This window comes from Pelodiscus sinensis, chromosome 3, assembly GCF_049634645.1.
Source record: "Pelodiscus sinensis isolate JC-2024 chromosome 3, ASM4963464v1, whole genome shotgun sequence".
NCBI lineage: Eukaryota > Metazoa > Chordata > Testudines > Trionychidae > Pelodiscus > Pelodiscus sinensis.
The window spans coordinates 51,481,924-51,504,446 of NC_134713.1; the positions used below are offsets into that span (position 1 = coordinate 51,481,924).

The 22,523-nt window shown below is 40.9% G+C and overlaps 1 protein-coding gene across 11 annotated transcripts in view; it reads left to right on the forward strand.

Moving 5' to 3' along the window:
* Positions 1 to 22,523, forward strand: part of COL19A1 (collagen type XIX alpha 1 chain) — a 372,523-nt gene that overhangs the window by 112,865 nt on the left and 237,135 nt on the right. For all 11 annotated transcript variants that reach the window (XM_006127229.4, XM_014575574.3, XM_014575570.3 and 8 more), the window contains exons 11-12: positions 18,960 to 19,004; positions 20,055 to 20,099. In XM_006127229.4, the coding sequence (XP_006127291.2) occupies positions 18,960 to 19,004; positions 20,055 to 20,099 (90 nt within the window). The remainder of the gene's footprint in view (positions 1 to 18,959; positions 19,005 to 20,054; positions 20,100 to 22,523) is intronic.

A 22,523-nucleotide genomic window follows, 5' to 3' on the forward strand; every position in this document is an offset into this window, starting at 1 on the left:
CTTGTCTCTTTGGCCCCAAATTTTTAAGGAATTCAGGATGATTATAATACAATATGGGAGCAAGAAGACAATCTTTACATAGTGCTCATGTTGCACATTATTGATTAATACAGTGAATGTCATCAAAAGGCTACTGGATGTTGATTTTCAATCTCTCAGTATAATTAGCAATATGAAAGTTGTTAAGAGTGCATGTCTGGGAAAGCATCAAGGAACTATAGAGACAGCTATACTTGTATACAGGTTGAACCTCTCTAGTCTGTCACCTTTGGGATTTTACCGGTTCTGAACCAGAGAATTTTCCAGACCATGGTAGGTCAGTATTGTCTAGCAGCATTGACAAAACTCTCAGTCCTTACTGGGCTGTTAAAGGATATTTAGGGGTAAATTAGAGCTAAAAACCATCACAAAACACTGAGAGCTAGGACTGGTGGATATAAACAAACTTTATGGGACTACAGGAAACTTGGCCATATCTATGATAAGTGGACATCCAGCTAACTAAAATCATGTCAGAAGCCAGATGTTGCCAGACCAGAGAGTTCTGGACTAGAGAAGTTCAACCTGTACCAAATTAATGTGGAAGATGTAACTATTTCTTAAGGAGTATTAGATTGATGTTGTTGCTATATAAGACACTCAAGACTCAGATGATGAGCAAGCTTTAAGATGTACAATTCATGGCTATGAATTCACTGTCACCATGGATACTACAAAGTGTGGCCTTGCCATATTTACTGACACAGTCTTAAAGATGTCTCAGTCTTGGAGGAATCCAAGACCATGGGAATTTCTATTACTGCAATAAGCATTTGATAACTGACTGTAATGTGTGTCTGTGGACCTCCAAATAAAGAAGGGGTAAAGCCTCCCACACACCCCGCAGTGTACTTTGGTGACTTTAATAGCAAACTGTCTCGATGGGACTATAACAGAAATTATGCAGCTGGTGAGCAATTTACAGACCAGGCCTGATTTGCAAAGTTTGTCTCTCCCAGTGTGGAAGGTGCTTAGTTAGATACAAAACAAATTCAATTTCTTTGCAAGAAACCTTGAGAAAATGTCTTAGATCATGGTCCTGGAGAGCTACTATGATACCTGCACCTGTGCAGTCATTTGTATGGATTAGCTCCTGGAGACTATTCTACAACTAAATGAAAGCGCATGATCAAGATTAAGTAGCTGTTTGTATTCTCCACTCACTCCTCTGCCATCAGAGCTGGGTTGCTCTGAATTTCCTGTATATTTGAGATATTTCTACTTTTACTAATGTATGTTCAGTGATGCCTGCATATAGTTTGACTGAACAGCTCTTCTCATGTTGAATACATGCAGGTGCATGAAAAAAACAAAGTCCATAAAAGCTCTGATATTTTAAGATTGTATGTTGTGTGAATAATCTTGATGGGCAGACTCACTGAGTACTGCATTTTCCAAGATCCATTTGGTTGCTTCAGTGAGCACTGTATAATTTTAATCTGCAAGTTGTGGTTTGAATAGCCTTTGATAATAAATTTGGTTCCATAGAGCTGTCTGCTACATTGACTTCTTTTTGTCACCTTAGGTGATTTTTGTAGTTCAGATTTCATATACAGCTGAACATTTACGATGTTTCAGTTCTCAAACTCCTAACATTCACACACTTGCAACAGTACAGCTTCTTTTCTTGACAAAGATCCTCGTATAGCTGGATTACTTCTATAGGCACTAGCTAAGAGTTCTATAGTCAGAGGTGATGTTGCTGGAAAGAGTTGTGTTGATAATTGAAATTATGCAGCTGGTGAGCAGTTTACAGACTATTCCATTTATACTGGTGAATGTTGGTACCCAGGAGCTTCCATTTTCTTTATTGTGGGTGTCCTTTTTCTTTTGTCTTTTACTTTAACTGCTGACCTGTGTGTCTAATCCACCATCTAAAGCATGCTTCATGCACTTCAGGAAGATCATTGCTGAGGTTTATCTGCTGCTCCCATCTCCCTAAAAATAAAGAGGCAGCAAATTGACTATAAGGGAAAAATGCAAGTTGAATACAGAAGTTTAATACAAGAATTACTGGAACTGCTCAGCAGCTCTGTGGTAAGACTCCTTTGGACTGGCTTCACTGCAGAATTTACATCCTGTAAAGATTTGATTTAAAATAAAACAAAAAAACCTCATGATCACTGGTCAGATTTTTTTAAAAATATATGCTAGCTGGTGAGCACTAGTTAATACTGTCTGGGGTCCTGTTGGATGGGGTCTGTTCCAGGGCCTTCATCTGAGATGTGGGGTTTCTGTTTATGGTCCTCTAGCTGGAATGTGCTAGATTTAGAGTTGTCATCTCTGAGATGCAGAAAAGCTGGCCCTTCCCCCCCAAAATTGGACATTTCTGTTCTCCCTTCTCTTAGTGCTGCTATCACTAATTCTCTCTCTCTCTCTCTCTCTCTCTCTCTCTCTCGCTGTTTTTGTCTCTTTCTATATTATTTTCATGTTATAACATTTTTCTTATCTAACATAGTGCCACAGCTCGTCGTACAGGAATGTGAACTCTAGAATGCTCAAACATGTCCCAACCCTGGCACATTTAATTTTTTAACTGGCCAATAATTACAAAACAAATCTATCCTGTTAAAAACTGGCCCATGATAAACCTAGTTGGATTCCTTCCTCTCTAAACTTGTGGCTGGGCTGTTGCCAGGGCTGCAGCTGTTCTGCTGGCTTGTAAGGAGTCATGCTTGGACATCTGTCTCATTGACACAGCAGCAGCAGGAGTTGTTTCTGAGCCCTCTCTATCGGGGGCAGTTCATACACTTCTCCCTCGGGAACAGCCATTCTCATCTACCTTCCAGAGTGCAGTCGCATGCTCCTCCCAGCCCCTTCTGCAGGCAAGAGTAGCAGTCTCATCTGCTCCTTGCCTCTGTCTCCCTTTGTAGATAGCTCAAGCTGCATCTTCATGCCCCAGCCACAGCCTGAATTTGGTGCCCCAAGCTCTGAGTAGCCAATAGCACTGATGCAGTTATAAGAGAAATAATAAAAGAAACAAGATAGGCTTTGCATTACTGCTCTAGTGAAGAAACTACTAAACCAACTGGAGAACTTCCCCTGTCAGATAGATAGTCCACCTCCCTGAGATGCACTGTTGATGGGAGAAGCCCTCATCGGAAAAATGGCCATTTTTCTGAAAAAAACTCCAGTTACGTCTATACTACAGTCACGTTCTTTCAAAAAAAAATCAAAAGAACAGAGGAAATTTTCCAACACTGGTAAACCTCTTTCTATGAGAAAGAAGCCTTTTCCTAAAAGAGCTCTTTCGGAAAAAGGCATGTGTGGACTGGGAAAAGGGAGTTCTTTCGAAAGAAGAGGAAAGAGGAAAAAGGTCAGGTGCCCTGGTGGCCACTCAATCCATAGTAAACACTGCTTAAATGTGAGATAGCGTCCATTCAATGTGGACTCTATCTTTTGAAAAAGCAGATAATTTTTTCGATGTGCTTGTGCTGTGTAAGCGGCGAGGAGTCCTGTGCCACCTTATAGACTAAATGAAGTGTTGGAGCATAAGCTTTTGTGGGCAAAGACCCACTTCGTCAGATGCATGTAGTGGAAATTTCCAGAGGCAGGTATAAATATGCAGGCCAGAATCAGGCTGGAGATGACGAGGTGGATCCAATCAGGGAGGATGAGGCCCACTTCTAGTAGCTGATCTGGAGGTGTGAATTCCAAGAGAGGAGAAGCTTCCTCCAAGAGAGGAATTCACACCTCCAGATCAGCTACTAGAAGTGGGCCTCCTCCTCCCTGATTGGATCCACCTCGTCATCTCCAGCCTGATTCTGGCCTGCATATTTATACCTGCCTCTGGAAATTTCCACTACATGCATCTGATGAAGTGGGTCTTTGCCCACGATGCTCCAACACTTCAGTTAGGGTATGTCTACACTACAAAGTTAGTTCGAACTAACGGACGTTAGTTCGAACTAACTTTAATAGGTGCTACACTAGCGCTCCGCTAGTTCGAATTTGAATCGAACTAGCGGAGCGCTTAGTTCGAACTAGGTAAACCTCATTTTACGAGGACTAACGCCTAGTTCGAACTAGCTAGTTCGAACTAAGGGCTGTGTAGCCCTTTAGTTCGAACTAGTGGGAGGCTAGCCCTCCCCAGGTTTCCCTGGTGGCCACTCTGGCCAACACCAGGGAAACTCTATGCCCCCCTCCCGGCCCCGGACCCCTTAAAGGGGCACGGGCTGGCTACGGTGCCCGTGCCAGGTGCAAGCCTGCCAGCACCCAGCACAGCACAGAGCCACCCACCCGATGTCCCCCAGCCCACCCCCTCTTCCCGGGACCAGGCTGGCGGCTCCCGGGAGCTTGCCCGGGACCGCAAGAGGCGGGCACCTTCCTGGGCTAGTGCGGACATCGTGGACCTCGTCCACGACCTCCGCACTAAGCACAGGAAAGTGGCCGTCTAGGGCAGGAGAGCTGCCAGCCTGGCCACCCAGGACCAGGTGTGCATGAAAATCAAGGGGGTCCACTGAGACCCCCGACACTGAGCCCTGAGCTTACAATGGCCGTCCTGGGTCAGACCAAAGGTCCATCTAGCCCAGTAGCCTGTCTGCCAACAGCGGCCAACCCTAGGGACCCTGGAGGGGATGGACCGAAGACAATGACCAAGCCATTTGTCTCGTGCCATCCCTCTCCAGCCTTCCACAAACTTTGGGCAGGGACACCACTCCTACCCTCTGGCTAATAGGACTCCATGGACCCAACCTCCATCACTTTATCTCACTTCCCTTTAAACTCTGTTCTAGTTGTAGCCTTCACAGCCTCCTGCAGCAAGGAGTTCCACAGGTTAACTATTTGCTTTGTGAACAACAACTTTCTCTTACTAGTTTGAAGCCTGCTACCCAGTCCTTTCCTTTGGTGTCCTCTAGTCCTTCTATTATGGGAACTCAGGAAGAACTTTTATGAATGCACCCTCTCCACCCAACCCCTGCTTTTAGAGACCTCTATCCTGTCCCCCCTCCGTCTCCTCTTTTCTAAGCTGAACAGTCCCAGTCTCTGTAGCCTTTCTTCATCTGGGACCTGTTCCCAACCCCTGATCATGTTAGTTGCCCTCCCCTCTCCCAGCCTTTCTCTTCCCCTCTCCCACCTCCTTTTCCCAGTCTCCCCCAGTTTTGTTCAATAAAGACAGAGTCAATGTTGGAAGAAACGTTATCTTTATTTTGTACATCAATAAGAAGGGGGGCTAGGGAAGGGTAAGTGGAAGGAGGTGAGGGAGGAATGGGGTACGAGCCCCCGATGGGGAGGACTGGGCTGGCTCTGCGGGCTTCTGGGGGTGGAAGCTCTCCTGCAGCCCCCCAATTACCCCCTCTCCCGAGATGGCAGCCTGCGGCAAGTGCAGCTGGGCTGATGGCCGAGTGGTGTGATGTGCCCAGTGTGGGTACTCCGGGCAATCCAAGCCAGAACTTCTTTGCAAGCGGGGCACCCCTTAGAACTGTGTGTCCGGGGTGGGGGTCGGGACCCTTTAAGCGCAGCCCTCGGCTAGCCTGAGACAGCATCTCCACGCTCTAAGTCCTCCTCTGATGCCCTGCCGGCACTGCTTCCGGCCATCCTTAAGCCCTGTTCAGAGTCCACTCAATGTGGACTTACTAGTTCGAACTAGCAAAACGCTAGTTCGAACTAGTTTTTAGTTCTAGATGCGTTAGTTCGAACTAGCTTAGTTCGAATTAACTAATTCGAACTAAGTTAGTTCGAACTAGCGCTGTAGTGTAGACGTACCCTTAGTCTATAAGGTGCCACAGGACTCCTCGCCGCTTTTGCAGATTCAGACTAACACGGCTACCCCTCTGATACTTGTGCTGTGTAGACGCTCTCTTTTGGAAGAAGTTTTTTTGAAAGCTCTCTTCTGAAAAAGCTTCTTCTGAAAGAAGCCTGCAGTCAAGACATAGCCCCAGTGTTAGGACATAGTTATATTGGCATAGGTCTGTACTAGAGAGTTAGCCGATGATAGTAGCCTGTGTGAAATAGCAGTTGTTGTTAAATGAGGATATAGAGGGCACCTGCATCCTCCATTTGGAAAGTGTACCCTGAACAGGTTAGAGTAGGCTGCTGCATGTTGGCGACTCTCATCACTGTATTGCACAGCATTTAAATGAAAAAAATGTAATTGTTAAATGTAAGCACTCAGTGCCTTCATAAAAAAACAAATGAACACTACAATTCGAGTCCTGGATTAAATAGTTGTAATCCCTGTATTCATTTTCCAGTGTATTAACCCCAAACATTCAAAAAAATCATGAGTCAGGTCCCCAGAAGTCATGAGAATGGCTTAAAAACGGTGATATTTTTAATAGTTATACTTTTTAATTCTTTTAATGAGCTCTTAGGTTACACAGGGGTCACATTTTCATTAATTTTCTCTGCTATTTTGAAGGCTAGAAACTTATTTTCATCTGTTAACATGATTCTAGAAGTTGGAGTTTTAAGAAAAGCTAAACTCTTGGACTTTCAATAATAAGATATGGCAACTATGTTTTGGGAATGAAATTAGTCCACATGTGACAGGAAGTAATTTCTCTCCTCATGCTATAGCATTTTTAAAACTCGTCAGGCACCTTGTCTACTTCTGTTTCGTGTTTTTGTTTTTCTTTGAAGACATTGTCTGTTGGATTTTGTCAAAGGCAGGATTGAAGACTTGATTGCAGACATTGATTATTTCGGAGAGGATAATTCTTATGTTAACGCTCTAATTTAAAAAGCAATGTATTATATTGAATATAACAAAATATTCCATGTGACTTACACCTTGTAGTCCAATTTTTTACTTAGAAGAAATTGTAAAAGCTCACTGCAAGCCCCAGAAAATAGTGTCCTTTTATATTTCACAAATTATATTGAGGCTGCAGGTTGTTTTGTTGGCTGCTGTGAGATTTAATGAATTGAACTATAATTCCACCTTTGCCATATTTTAAACTTTGGAGGATCTGTAATTGTGCAAAGGAGAGCCCAGGGGAAGACTTTTATAATAATTTTTGATCTCTTGGCTATAAGATCTACACTATATTTTTCACAGCAATACTGTTGGGGTTGAAGTAATACTTTATTTGCTTTCAATGAAACTAGCTCAAACATGAATTTTCTGCTAGACTGATGTTGTGGGTTGTTTTTATTGTTTTCCCACCCACAAAGCTGTTATAGCTACATTTTTAAAACAAAGATAGTATTTGTTACTTGTCAAATATCCAGTTGTCAGAAGTAAAAGCTGGGTATATTTAGATTCTTCATAGAGTAAAATCAATATGAGGTACTAAAAGTGTGATTTATTTTCACAGTGGGATCCCGTCAAAATGTCCATTGCAATGCACAAGATTCAGGTTGCATATCTGAAACCTCAATTGATTAGTCCAACACAACTGTCTGAGGCTGGGCCATATCTAATATAATCATCAGTCAGTATTGCTGCTCTTGTATAAAGCTTCCAAAAATAAAAAAGGGCTTGCTAACTCTGCTGTTATATTTCCATCCAATGAACTCATTTCTAGCCTACAAAGTAAAACAAATGGCAAAGTGCATGTACTGCAGATGGTTCAACACTTACACACATGTAGTACAGCTGGTAACACAGGTGTTTGATTCATAATAATAAAATATCTGAGAGAAGCCAGATTTTTACAATTGTTGTACAGAGAGCCTACTCAGCTGATTTTTTTCTTAAATACAAGGTGCCCCCACTATTATTCTTCCTGTGAATTTCAAATTCTTTGCCATGCTCCATAAGTGAGGGGGTGGGGAATTGTTTTAATTTGGAATAGGAGAGCACAAATCTTGAACACTAGTTGGGACAAATTTATCCTGATGTTATGTCACCTAAATAGTAATGTTGGGGGATTCATTTATTGCATTTTCTTTATTGCATGTAAGATCTATTTTCTTTATTGTCAGTAATGGTTAAGTATTTTCATTAGCTGAAGTCTCCAGTGGTTGGTTTTCATTGAGCTGTCTATAACCTTCAGTGAAAGCTACCTCCAAGAGCAGCAGACACATAAAAATTATAAAAAACTCATTGGGGCAAACAGCTTCAAGTTATTGATTTAATTAACAAACAGCAGCTCAAAGCTCCATTGTACTGTGTGATGTGAAAACATAAAAGAATAGGAAATCTCCCAACGGGTTTACAATCTAGATGCCAATCACACAATACAGGGAGAGAGAAGCAGTGGGATAGGACATGTTGAAACAATGCAGCTTTAGTACTTAGTGAAGACGTTACTGTAGAATCATAGGGTAGGAAGATACCTCACGAGATCATCGAGTCCAGCCCCCTACCAAAAGCAGGAGCAATCCCAACTAAATCATCTCAGACAGGGTTTTATCAAGCAGGAACTTAAACACCTCTAGGGATAGAGATTCCACCACCTCCCTAGGTAATCCATCCCAGTGCTTCACCACCCTCCTAGTTTTCCCTGATATCCACCCTAGACATCCTCCACTGCAACTTGAGACCATTGTTTTTCGTTCTGTCATCTGTCACCACTGATAATAGCCTCTCTCCATTCTCTTGGAACCCCTTTCAGGTAGTTAAAGACTGCTATCAACCCCCCCCCCCCCCACTCTTCTGTAGACTAAATAAACCCAAATACCTCAGACTCTCCTCATAAGACATGTGCTCCACCCCCCTAATCATTTTTGTTGCTCTCCGCTGGACTTTCTTCAATGTGTTCACATCCTTTCTGTAATTGGGGGAGGAGGCACAGATTTGGCCTCACCAGTGCCAAATAAAGGGGAATAATCACTTTTCTAGATCTGCTGGCAATGCTCCTCCTAATGTATCCTAATATGCCAATAGCCTTCTTGGCTACAAGGACACACTGTTAATGTATATCCAGAATCTCATCCATTGTAATCCCGAAGTCTTTTTTCTGCCAAACTGCTACTTAGCCAGTCAGTCCCTAGCCTGGAAATTCTTCTGTCCCAAGTGCAGGACTCTTCACTTGTCCTTGTTGAACCTCATCAGATTTCTTTTGGCCCAATCCTCCAATTTGTCTAAGTCACTCTGGACCTGATCCCTACCCTCCAATGTATCTACCTCTCCTCCTCAGCTAGTGTCATCTGTGAACTTGCTGAGGGTACAGTCTATCCCCTCATCTGGGTCATTAATAAAGATATTAAACAAAACCATCCCCAAAACTGGGGCAATCTGCTTGGGTATGTCTACACTACCACCCTAGATCGAACTAGGGTGGTTAATGTAGTCAATCGAAGTTGCAAATGAAGCCTGGGATTTAAATATCCCGGGCTTCATTTGCATCTTGCCGGGCGCCGCCATTTTTAAATCCCCGGTGGTTCGGACTCCGTGCCCATGGCAACACGCGGCACGGAGTAGGTAGCTCGAATTAGGCTTTCTAATTCGAACTACTGTTACACCTCGTTCCATGAAGAGTAATGGTAGTTCGAATTAGAAAGCCTAATTCGAACTACCTACTCCGTGCCGTGTGTAGCCGTGGGCACGGAGCCTGAACTACCGGGGATTTAAAAATGGCGGTGCCCGGCAAGATGCAAATGAAGCCCGGATATTTAAATCCCGGGCTTCATTTGCAACTTCGATTGACTACATTAACCACCCTTGTTCGAACTAGGGTGGTAGAGTAGACATACCCCCAGATACCAACCGTCAACCAGACATTGAGAGATTGATCACTATCCATTGAGCCTGACAATCTGTGATGGAGTATGATCACAGAAAACCCCTTGGGATTGTTCCCCCATTTGCCACTGACACCCACCTATTTGCTCTGTGAGTCTTCCCTTTTACCTTGTTCTTCTGGGCCAGATCCTCTGGTGTCCTCCACACAAGGTACAGAGTTGGGGTTACTGCCCCTTGAAAAGCAGTGCAAACACTGAATCACTTCAGCTCTGGTAGAATGCAGTTTTAGTGCATAGCACCCAGGAAACCACCTCCCAGAAGGGATCAAATCCCCAAATAAATCCATCTTTCTCTGTGTAGAAGTCTTACACTTGAAAGCTCATTCATGTAAGCTTTCTTTGTCAGTGAAAGAGGAACATGAACACTGGTTGTCCTCCCCCAAAAGATAGCAATTATTTACACTGGGCTTGATAGTAAATAAATGTGTTTTTATTAAGTACAAACAGTAGAATGTAAGTGGTTGCAAGAGAAAAGACAGATCAAAGAAAGTTACAACATTAAAATGAAAAGAAAATGTGTAGCTAGTTCTAATACATTAAAACTTATTGCAAATGGATTCTTCCCTAAAGAGCTGTTCTTGTCCTAGCTATCTTCAGGTACTAAGACTTTTTTCTTGATCTGGGTTCCCAGTCTTCTTTTTGTGTGCGCCATCCCAGCCAAAAACAAAGACCTGATAACTTTTCTTAAATAATCTTTCCCTTGGAGCAGGAATCCTTTGTTCTTCCATGGAAAAGTACCTGGTCAAAATGGAATCCTAGTGCCAGATGGTATGATCACATGTCTTACTAGTCCAATCACCTTTGGACTTAAAAGACAAACAAGGCTGTTTACAAATTGTTAAGTTAACCACACAGTCCTTAAGACTTCGGGAGGGGAGCGGGAGAAGGGAGGACCATTTATGGCTCTCATTAGCATATTTCAAACTATAAACAGTCTCATACTTCATATTTCTAACTTTATGTACAAGAATAATACCTGCACCAAAATAGTATATACAGATCCAGCAGATTGTAACATTAAAATTGATAGATTACAAGAGGTACTTTATCCAAAGCATCTTTGGGTTACACATATTTATATTCATAAGCCAATTTTCATAAGGCAGGAGGGATCCTCATAGCTATCTGTGCCAAATGAGAGCTTCTTCCATTGGCATAGTTTCTCTACCTTCCCGAGAGGTGGTAACTATGGCAATGGGAGAAGCTCTCCCATTGATATAGCACTGTCTACACCAGGAGTTAGATTGGCGTAACACACTCCTGAACAATGTAGTTATACTGACATAAATTTGTAGTGTAGTCTAGAGCTTAGATTAGCAGACTAGAAAAATATGTGTGCATTGGCGGCCTGTCAGTACAGGTGAACTAGGTAGTCACCTAGGGCACCAAGATAAACGGCCGTTGAGGGCTTTGGCGGCAGGGGCGCCGATCGCGTGCCGATCACGTGTTTTGCGTAGGGTGCCAGTTGCCAGCAGCTTGTATAGGGCCGCTCATGTTTGTGTGCAGAATTTAAATGCTTATTATTTATACTGTGAGCTTCAAAATAGCACTCTGATTACTAAAGAAAAGATTTCACAAATCTCTACAGGAAACTATTTTGTTGCTCTGTATCAGTGCTTGGTGTTCTAACAGTGGCGAAAGGGGGAAAAGGAGAAAAGTTCATTTTTATGTAATCTTATTGCATTTGAGTGAGTGACTATAAACAAAACAGAAATGCCATCAGAGATTGCAGTGTTAGCCCTTTGTCTCACCTTTGGTTAATGTGAACCCACAGAGCTTTAGACAGTAGGATCTGAAGTACAATAATGGCTGTGGCTATTTTTTTCCTTTGAGATTTTCAATTTTTCATTGCATTTTAGATTGGGGCATTTTTCCAAAGTAGTAATGCAAGCCAGTGAGCTGAAAAGAGATGAAGCTACAGGAACTTCAACAAAAACATGTGGCTATTTTTCACTGACAAGGTCATGTTTGTAGTGCTGCAAAATGGCTGCAGGAGCTTCCTAACCAGACAATACAGATGCTTGTAAGTTGTGTGCTTGTGGAATGTATGTTGTGCCTTACATGAGAAAGAAAGGACATAGCCAGAAAAATGTATAATTACATCTATTTTCTGCAGCTGATTTTTCCACCAAGCAATTTACAAAAAATAATGATTAAAAAACCCATCCAAAACACAATACTTTATGGTACTGCTCAGGACTGTCCTGTGTGAGATGTAGTTTCAGTTATCCGTGTTCTGAACCTGGCTTCTTGCCCCTGATTCTTGCAGGTGAAGAGAATATTGTAGTTGAGAAAAGTGTCTCAGACAGACAGTCAATAGGAGTGTTCCTCTATTTACTATAGAACAGATTTTCAAAGGATCTCAGCTGTCTTTTGGGGCACTTTTTCTCAATAAGGGATATCTGTTACATATATGTTTGGTGCTGTCTGAGGAATCTCAGCTTTGAGACCTAGTGCAGTAAGAGTGACTGCACTTTGAGCCATTCCCACTCAGCTGCAGCAGAATGGGAGTGGTGGGCATGCAGGTAGCCTATTCCCCCTGGAGATATGGTTGTGTAATGCCCTCCTTCTGTCACTTGCCCCATAAAAAAGAAAAGGCTGGAGAAGAACCAGCCATCCCAAATATATTGTAAAGAAAAGGGGCAGGGGAACTATTACAAGGTTACTACACTGCTGTACTCCTCCCTCTGCTCCAATGAAAGATCACTCACGATTAGTAATGATAAGGTGACCCGGAGCTTGTGAGTAGGAGGCAATCCCATGGGGATCTCAGCTATTAAAATTATAAATACACTGTGTATATCCCACCTAATCCACATAGCCTCTGCTCCCATAACTAAAATATATCAAAGGGCTTTGGTTTCAAAATTAGGAGATACAACCATGAAAAAAATCTTTACATTCCAAATGGCAGTAGATAAAATAAAATGGTATTACTGCACTACTTGTATTGGATCAGTAGTGGGTACAAATTTCATAACTAGCTAAGAACACCACCCTCATGTTATCAGAACAAAAACTACTCTGATTTATGAAGTTCCACAATTTGGACCAGACCCTCCATTTCAGATATTATTTCAGTAAGTTCAACTGAGTTTAAATGACTTTAGTGGGTTTTAGATATGTTTTAAAGCTGTGTAAATCAAGCAATGTTGTGTCTCAGACAGTTTCTCTTTCAATAGATTCATACTGAGGAACCAAGTTCAGTTACAAAAATCTATCAATTTTTCCAGAATTTAATATCAGAATTTAAAATTTTGTGTATTTTATCAATACTGATGATAGACATATCCAGCTAGCTAGGCTTAATTTTCTAAGAATTTTCCACATGAGATTATTAATCTTTTAGAACCTTTTGTAAACAGAAAGTCCTGCTTGTTTGGGGTTTTTTTCTGTCCTCAATAGCAAGTGTTTTCATGGGGATTTTTTTATTTCAATAGAAGTCATTTTCAACCGAGAATGTACATGTATCCCTCGAGATCTTCTAGAGGGCATATCAGCTCATCTAGCTATTTGCCTAGTTTTACAAAAGGCTACAGAAAGTCAGTACAACTAATATTTCATACAGTGACGGTTTATAGTTTTCTAGATACCTTACAGTGAAATGTAAGTACAATATTTATAAACAAATTACCATAAAATCACGAGTATAATATGCACCTAGGTATAATGCGCACTCTACCTTTTCAATGTCAGAATCATGGAAAAAACGGAACTCCTATATATAATGTGCTCCTATATATATCTACACTCCTGTCAACAGGACTGCCAGCACCAAGCCCAGACTCACCCGCTTCCTGTAGCCGGCCCCAGGCTGCCCATGCGCTGCGCTGAGTTCACACCTGCTGCGGGGGCCCTCAGGCTCAGCTACCTCCTCCAAGAGCCTCTCCAAGTGGAGGCTTTGCCAGACCCACAGCCTGGACCCGGCCATCATCATCAGCTGCAGCTGAGAGTAGGGGGACGGCCTGCCCAGGACACCCCGGGCCAGGGCAGTTGGCGGCCCCTTGGCAAAGTGCCTCACTGTCTTTTCCTCCTGTGCTCTGCTGCACCCGGGGGGCAGCGCGCTCTGCGGCTCGCTCTCCACTCCCAGCCTGCTGCAGGGGCTCCTGGGTGCAGCCTGGCGGCGCCACTGGCTCCTCGCCTTGTCCGGGAGCCAAAATAAAACTTTAAAAAATAACTGCTATGTATAATGTGCACCCCGACTTTGACCCAGAAAAAAATCGGAAAAAAGTGTGCATTATACTCGAGATTTTATGGTAATTTATTTTATGATTATATTATAAAATGAGAAAGTAAACAGTTTTTCAGTCATATTATTGTGATGCTTTTTGTATTTTTGTTTCTAATTTTGTAAGCAGGCAGTTTTTAAGTGAAATAAAACTTAAGCGTATGCAAGACAAATCAGACTGAAAGGAGTCCAGTAGTTTGGAAAGGTTGAGAGACACTGTCATAGAACATTCTCATTGCATATGTGTAAAAAGTTTACAAATCCTTACTAACATCTATTGGGGCCCAGTTTATAACAGTGTTTCTCAGCCTATGGGATGGAAGTTAAAGGTGGGTCATAACAAGGCTGATTGCTAGGTAATTCTCACAGGTAGAGAAACTGTACAGCACCTTAAAAGCCTTCAGCCACTAGAGCATTGTAAACTGTTGTTTGGCCGTGTACAGTGTTTTTGTCTGCTCAGTAGACTCCATCACTGCAATATTTAAGTGCTTCACAGGCATTAGTGAATTTATCCCCAGAATACCCATCTGAGGTAAGGAAGCAAATAGAGATTTAAATGACTTGCCCTAGGTCACACAGAAGGTCTGGGAACTGAACATAGATCACTGAGACTCAATCTAATGTCTTATCAAAAATACTTGCCTTCATTTCCTCCTCTTCTTTTTGTAGTTCATTTCCTTGACACCCAGTTCTGCTCCCATTGAAATCGGTGGGATGTAATCAAGGCATTGTGCTCAGGGTTAGAGAGTGTACTCAGAAGGAAAAAATGTCAGAAAATAAAAATGGTTTTTCTCTCTGTATGGAAGTGAATATGCAAGAAAGCTGTTACTGGATTTTTTGGCAGTGCAGAGTCTGCTTTTGCAAGCATTTTTTTGATGTTGGGGAGTTCTTCATGGTGTCAATCAAGTCAGGGATAGTTGTCCATTCAAAGAGCTTGATAAATTCCATTCTTAGGATATTTTAAGGAAAAAATAGAGGCATAGCATTTTGACTATTTAGAAAATAAATTGTGCATGTCTTTGTGCCCAAATTTTCAAAAACGCCCTCTCATATTTCTTCCTGTAATTGTGTGCAAAAATAATTAGTGAGTTTGACAACAGAAATTATGTTTGATTTTTTTTATGAACACCAACAATTCTACACATACCTTTATTTTATTGATTTAGTTGAATGTACAAAATGTGTCAGTCATTCTTTCTTGGTGTATGCACTATTTTAAAACATATTAATTAATCATTTAAAAAACTAGAATCCGTGCCAGCTAAAGAGAGTGGTCTAGAGCACTGAGCTTGGGGATCATGTAGTCTTACTTGCTAGTTTAAGTAATTTAGTAAATAGGACAAGAAATCCTGTGGCACCTTATAGACTAACAGATTTATTGAAGCATAAGCTTTCGTGGACAAAGACCCACTTTGTCAGATGCTACAATAAATTTATGACAAAAGTTTATGCTACAATAAATCTGTTCGTCTATAAGGTGCCACAGGACTTCTTGTCATTTTTGCAGGTTTTTGCAGATTCAGACTAACATGGCTACTCCTCTTATACTTAGTAAATAGGATTTAGCTTCTGCTTTTCAAATGATGTCTTTTTATCTCTCTCATTGCTTCCTTTACTTGGTTGTTATGCCACACTAGCATGTTTTTGGTTCTCTTACTAAGTTTTTTTTTAATTTGGAGCATACATTTAAGTTGAGCTATATTATATCTTTTAAGTTGAGCTCCTTGAAAAGTTTCCATGCAGCTTTAGCAGGAATTTCACTTTTGGCACTGAACCTTTTAATTTCTGTTTAATTAACCTCATTTTTATGTAATTCCCCTTTCTGAAATTAAATTCCATACTGCTGAGCTGCTATGGAGCTTTTCCCACCACAGGAATGTTAAATTTAATTATGTTATGGTCACTATATCCAAGTGATTCAGCTATATTCACCTCATGGACCAGCTCCTCTGCTCCACTTAGGACTAAAGCAAGAATTGCCTGTCCCCTGGTGGGTTCTAGAACCAGCTGCTCCAAGAAGCAGTCATTAAAGGAGTCAAGGAACTTTATCTCTGCATCCTGTTCTGAAGTGACGTGTACCCAATTCTGGTCTGTGAAATAGTTTGGTTCATTTAAGATTATTACTTCGTTTGATTCTAACCTGTCTTTCACATATAGTACCACTCCCCCACCAGTATGATCTGGGAGATTAATACATGAAGCAACGTACAAGCATTTCATAAATTCTAAATACATTCTTATTGTTAAAGTAAATATTAGCATTATAACTAACACTCAAGTGAGCAGACTGATTCTAGGTACACATTTGTCAGTGATCAGCTGAGACCTAGAGACTTTGGCATGTGCCGGCATCCAATCTGCCAACATCACAACTACAACTTACATTTTCAACTATCTAGTTTGGTCGCCTTAATTTGTCGGTATCTGACTTGACATCCAGAGTCGCATTATCTCTGTGCTGGGGCCAGTGTAAGGAAAGGACTGGTTCAGCCCTCACCTTAGGTTAGGTTATCTTCTGAGGGTCAGCTGACTTGTATGTACAGTATCAGTGGCACAGAATCACCAAGGATGTAAATGTCTCCTACTCTGGGGCTGCTGTGGAAGGAGCACAGAGAGGTAGGAGATTGTTCTGTAACTCCTGAGGTATTTGGGATATTCTTGGGAAGGCCTTAGGCCTGCTACAAGGTCCCTCTTTGTTAATTTAGCTTGTTCAAAGGGGCTGCAAGGCACAACTGAACTGAGCCCTTAAGGCTTGAGTTTTCAGAGTGCTAAATATTGACAGTTCTCCCTGACCTTAGTGTGCTTTGAAAATGTGTGTTCTGGGTCTGTAAATGAAGTGTGAACATGAAACAAAAATGTCAAAATTTGAAGCTGGCTCCAGGACATGACTAGTCCATAGGATTCTCAGTGTGAGCACTAGTAAGTATCTGCTGTTGGTGGGGTTTTTTAAATCAAATTATACTTCAAAAGGTGATTCTAACCATTTGCTTTGGAAAACAAAGTAACATTCCAGTAAGATCAGGAAAATATCATACCAGTGGAGGAAAATCTGATATTTTTATTTATAAAAAAGCAATAACCTCTTTTGTGGTTTTAGGCTTGTTCTTCCCATAATATGACCCTCTGGTGGTACATTTTGATCATTCCGCTCCATTTCTTTACCGCTAAAAATAGTTGTCCTCATATTCAAAGGCTGGGCCTTTAAGTGGATCCAAAGGCCTGGAATTCTCAAAGTAAATGAAAGGTGCAAACATGGATTTCAAAACTGTGAATAAGCTTTAACTGCATTACTTTAATTGATATTAACAGGAATTGCATGACTAGTGTTTCTAAAATATCATATAAATCCTGTAAATCAAACTTGAAATAGTAGTTCAAATTATACAAAAGGACTATTTACTTTTATATTGAGGATGGGAAATAGCTAAACATCTTGGATTTCATAAACTTTGTTGGTAATATATTTATAAACTTTTAAAGTGTTTTTCAAGTAATTATTTTCATTCTTATCCCAAAAAAGAATCTCATTAAGTTCTACTATGTTTGATGTGATGTATACCACATTAACTTCTAAAGTGCTGTCAGTTCTAGACAGGGCTGGCCTTACCATGAGGCAAACTAAGGCTGCCACCACAGGTGCCAGACTGTAGAAAGTTGTGTCTGCTGCTAGGTGCATATGTATTCTCTCTGCTCTAGATGCATAGAGATGATTGAGTGCCATACTGGAGGAAAGAGGGCACAAGAGACATAACAGGCAGGCAGGAGAAAAGGTGTCATGGGGACATCATTTGAGCTCCCCACCTCAGGTGCCAAAATGTTGTGGGCCAGCTCTGGTTCTAAAGCATGTGATGCACTTAATGATTCTAAGTTGTTCTAAGTTTTTGGTATAAGTTTCTCCTTACCCTTTAAAATATGGATAGGTTATGTGATTTTTAATTAATTTTGGTACCATTTTGAGTAATCTTATATTACTACCTGATTCATGTAATACATAAAAATCAGGTATCTACATGTTAAAATAATGAACTGTGATCAATAATAAAATAAAAAGTATTTCCATCACTCATCTGAATCACTTCTGTTTGTGCTATCTGCTTTTGCTGGTAAAGTGCCGAAAAAATTACAGCATTCAAAGGTAGACCAAGGCCACTAATTTATATAATGGCCTAATCCTTTCCTTAGCCCTTTCCTACTACAAAATAAGGTCTCATTTAGTGTTTTGATTACATGTGCACATTGAACAGATATTTTCATTGAACTGTCCAATTGAATACATTGGAAGCTCTTTCATTTTCTCCATTGTGGAGGCATAAGTTAGAATTTGACTCTTTAAGGAGCTTTAGTCAGTTACCATGAGAATTCTTAATATTTCTTTTGCTTATGTGCTTTCCTTGCTTTCTTTTGCTTAAGTCAACTTTCCCCTTTAGCTTAGAGATTTTTTTTCACATCTGCCTAACGTCTGCCCAGCAGTTAATTCTGCTCTGCTATTGGAAATAATTTTCCTAATACGTTTATTAATTCTTGGTGTCCACATGATCATTCCTGTATTAGCCCAACCACCAATTGGTATTGGTTATATAAGAAATAATGCAAGCACCTAATCAGCTGTTTGTCAGCTCAGCGCGCTAGTCTGGACACTCCTGCACCGACCTGAAAGCCCTTTATCGACCTCCCTGTTATGCCTCGTAGGATGAGGTTTACCAGGGAGGTCGATAAAGGGCTTTCATGTTGACAGGGGAGCGTCCAGACTGCCCCGATCTGCCAACAAACAGCTGATCGGCTGAGCGGGGCAGCCATTTAAATTTAAATGAAGCCGCGATTATTTAAATCGTGGCTTCATTTCCCTTTGCCGAACAAACAAATCTACATGGCTCTGTCTATGGAGCCATGTAGTCTAGATGTAGCCTTGGTGTAATGTTGGCCTGTATCTGCTCATAATTACTTGTAATGGGACTTGATTTGTTTGAAAATATTTCTGGGAATAAGCAGCCTTTATATTTTTCTTTCGGTTTCTTCATGTGTGCGATAGCCAATAATTAAGGTAATGTACATTTTATTTCAGGGAGAAGATGGCTTGGTAGGTGTTCCTGGCCTTCCTGGTTCCAAGGTAAAGGCATTTTAGTTTTATCTTGTATATTTGCATTTCTGAAGTTTCCTTCATTTCCCCAGCTATTTAAATTGGTCAATATTTTAAATTACTTATAGGGTGTAAAATTCACTTACATCTAAGTGGAACTCTAGCTCTGGGCCTCTGGCACCATACCTGAGTCACAGTGGCCTGCATATGTCGTTCTGCATTCAGAGCTTGGAATCAGTTGAAATCAGTTCAAAATAGCGGTTTGCCTGTGTAGACTCTATTAAAGTTCATTCGAAATAACGGCTGTTATTTTGAATTAACTTTGATGTGTAGACATACCCTATGTTACTACAAAAAAAGACCTCTGATACAAACATAACTTAATTCTTTTTATATTTACGATAAAGTATAATCTTTCCAGATCTTGGGTCAGGAATTTTTAATGTTGGCTGTCTTGTGCTTCTTGGAAATATGACAAAAAGGTGTGTGTTCATTGTACTCATTAACAGAATATCAAATGTTCAGTTAACAAGACATAAGATGACCACCAAAGATGTACCTTGTGAAAAGAAGTATGTTTGTTATAGGCAGGACGAGTAGCCCTGCCTGTTAAATTTGCTTGACACTTCCCACTTTGAGATCTTGCTTTTCAGCTGCATATAACTTTGCCAAACTCAAAGCATTTGGGCTGAAATTTTCATACCTCTCTGCCTCAGACTGAAAGCTTTTGACACATGACTAATCAGACTTAAAAGTTTAAATAAAGAAAAATAAATAAAACACTGATTTTCAGAATGAGAGGATTGGTTTCTTGGGCATGGTTGACTGGACTAACTAAAATGGACTATAAACAGAGTTAGTTACCGAAGCCAGAGAAAGTTTTCCACATAAGTTTGAGACCTTTTAATATGAATAAAAGATATTCAGTATCCAAGTTGTGTGGTCTCATCTAGCCTTATTTTTAACCTGAAATACAAATTACTGTAAATAGAATATAAATTGTGTAGAATGTTTGTCCTATATATGAGATTTGCTTAACATTTTCTATCCACAAATCTCGTCATTTGTTTTTATAAACAGGGAGAGCGTGGCTTTGAGGGTAAAAAAGGAGCTGAAGGTGAAAAGGTAAATCACTTCATTCATGCAGTTTTTGTGGTTACATGTTTTCAACCTATGATACTTCAGATAACTTTTGTCCTCACACACAGGGCCTAGTTCCAACACCCTCTTTCATAGACAATCTGTACTTTATACTATGTAAATTGTAGAATAAGGACTATAAGTTGAACCATATTGTAGATATAATGAAATGTTCTCAGAGTTCCCTGCCTGTTGTGTTAGGTTGTGTAGGGAGATAAGATTTTATGTTAACCCTACTAGAATGACAGAATACTTGATAAAGCTTCAAGTTTCAGGCACTAATATTGTGTGTGTTCCTTATTTCCATGGTAACTGGTAGCATGTACTGCTTGGTGAGAATATAAATAATTAGTATGGGGATATATTACTTTTAATTACCAATCAATTTTCAACATGTAAAGTTATTTAATTATTACAGGTAGTGCAAAAATCAAAATTTACTGTAGTTACTCTTATATGTAATGTTTATTGACGTAAGCTGATGTTTTTAATGGAGATTACTGTATGTAGTTAAATAACATTTAGCAAGTAACACATTTTTCCCTTTTACATTTTGCTCTTCTACTGATACTAGAATCCATTAGGGCAAAACCATTAGCAGAATTTGACTTACTGGAGTCTTACAAGTGTAACCAAGCTAAAAATGTAGTCTACTATGTCCAGGAATTAGAGGGGTAGCTGTGTTAGTCTGAATCTGCAAAAGCGACGAGGAGTCCTGTGGCACCTTATAGACTAACTGAAGTGTAGGAGCATAAGCTTTCGTGGGCAAAGACCCATTTTGTCAGATGCATGTAGTGGAAATTTCCAGAGGCAGGTATAAATATGATTCTGGCCTACATATTTATACCTGCCTCTGGAAATTTCCAGTGCATGCATCTGACGAAGTGGGTCTTTGCCCACGAAAGCTTATGCTCCTACACTTCAGTTAGTCTATGTCCAGGAATTAAACCTGCTTGCCTTGTTTGAATTCTTCATTCAGGTTGGGTTTATTTGCATGTGTGAATTTCATTTACAACTCCTTGCTCACCCACTGCACAATTTGGCTTAGTGTGTGACACTAGTACTGAATGTGTTTTTTTATCTCCTACCTTTTTTTCCTAAATATTAATATATATTTTACCTAGGTCACTCTTCACCAAAGCATACTATCATGTTAAAATTTCCAGCACCTGAAACAGATAGTAGAATACAAATACAGTAGCCGGTTCCTCATAGTGTAGCCCTTTCTAAATTTTCCTGAGGAGCTACTTAAACATAAAACTGGCATACCTGCAGAATGTAGATTCCAAGGTGAAGAACCAGTTCCACTATACCTAGGCCATATGTACATTATGTGAAAGATAGATGCTGCCCTATCGATCTTCTGGGATTCAATTTAGCAGGTGTAGTATAGATCTGCTAAATCGAACTCACTGGGTGCCCCTGTCAGCACTGTGAGGAGTAAGAGAAGCCTATGAGAGCATTTGTTCCCATGGGCCTCCCACTGTGTGGATGGTATATAAATGCAATGTAAGATACATCTACTCCAACTACATAATTTACGTAGCTGGAGTTGCATATCTTATTTCAATCTTCTCAGGTAGTGTAAACCTGTCCTTAGAGACTACATAAACAAAACTTTGAGAATACAGTTATGTCCACATCTCAGATAAGCCCCTGTGCTCTGAAACAGTGTAGAATACATATGTTAACCTAGGACCTAATTTGCTTACACTTCTGAAGAAAGATGATCCAGTGGCTAGGGCACTATGCAAGCCATTGAAGGCCTGGATGAAAATCTTGTTCTGTCATGAACATCCTATGTTACCTTAGACAAATCATTTAGAGTGGGACCCACAAAACTACTTAAGTGCCTGACTAATGTTTTTAGGCACGTCTGCTATCCACAGAACTACTGCTTAGCTGCCATTGAACCCATAGGTGCCTTGCTTCGTGCTTAAGTTTTTGCTGTAAGAGTTTCCTAGGTGCTTATGTTTCTGCCGTTGAATACGTGCACTGTTTCTTCACCCTAGACCCTCTAATGCCTGTCTCCCACCTGAGCGCCAAAGCAATTAATTAACCAGGAGAGTGATAGAAGTCAAGACACCTAAGAAGTGCATGGGCCTAATCTGGTTGGCTTGCTGAGAGGCCACATTACTTCACAGAAAACAGCCTGGGTCTGTCTACACTACCCTCCTAGTTCGAACTAGGAGGGTAATGTAGGCATACCGCACTTGCAAATGAAGCCCGGGATTTGAATTTCCCGGGCTTCATTTGCATAAACTGGGCGCCGCCATTTTTAAATCCCTGCTCGTTCGAACCCCGTGCCATGCGGCTACACGGGGCACGAACTAGGTAGTTCGGACTAGGCTTCCTAGTCCGAACTACTTAGTTCGTGCCGCGTGTAGCCGCGCGGCACGGGGTTCGAAC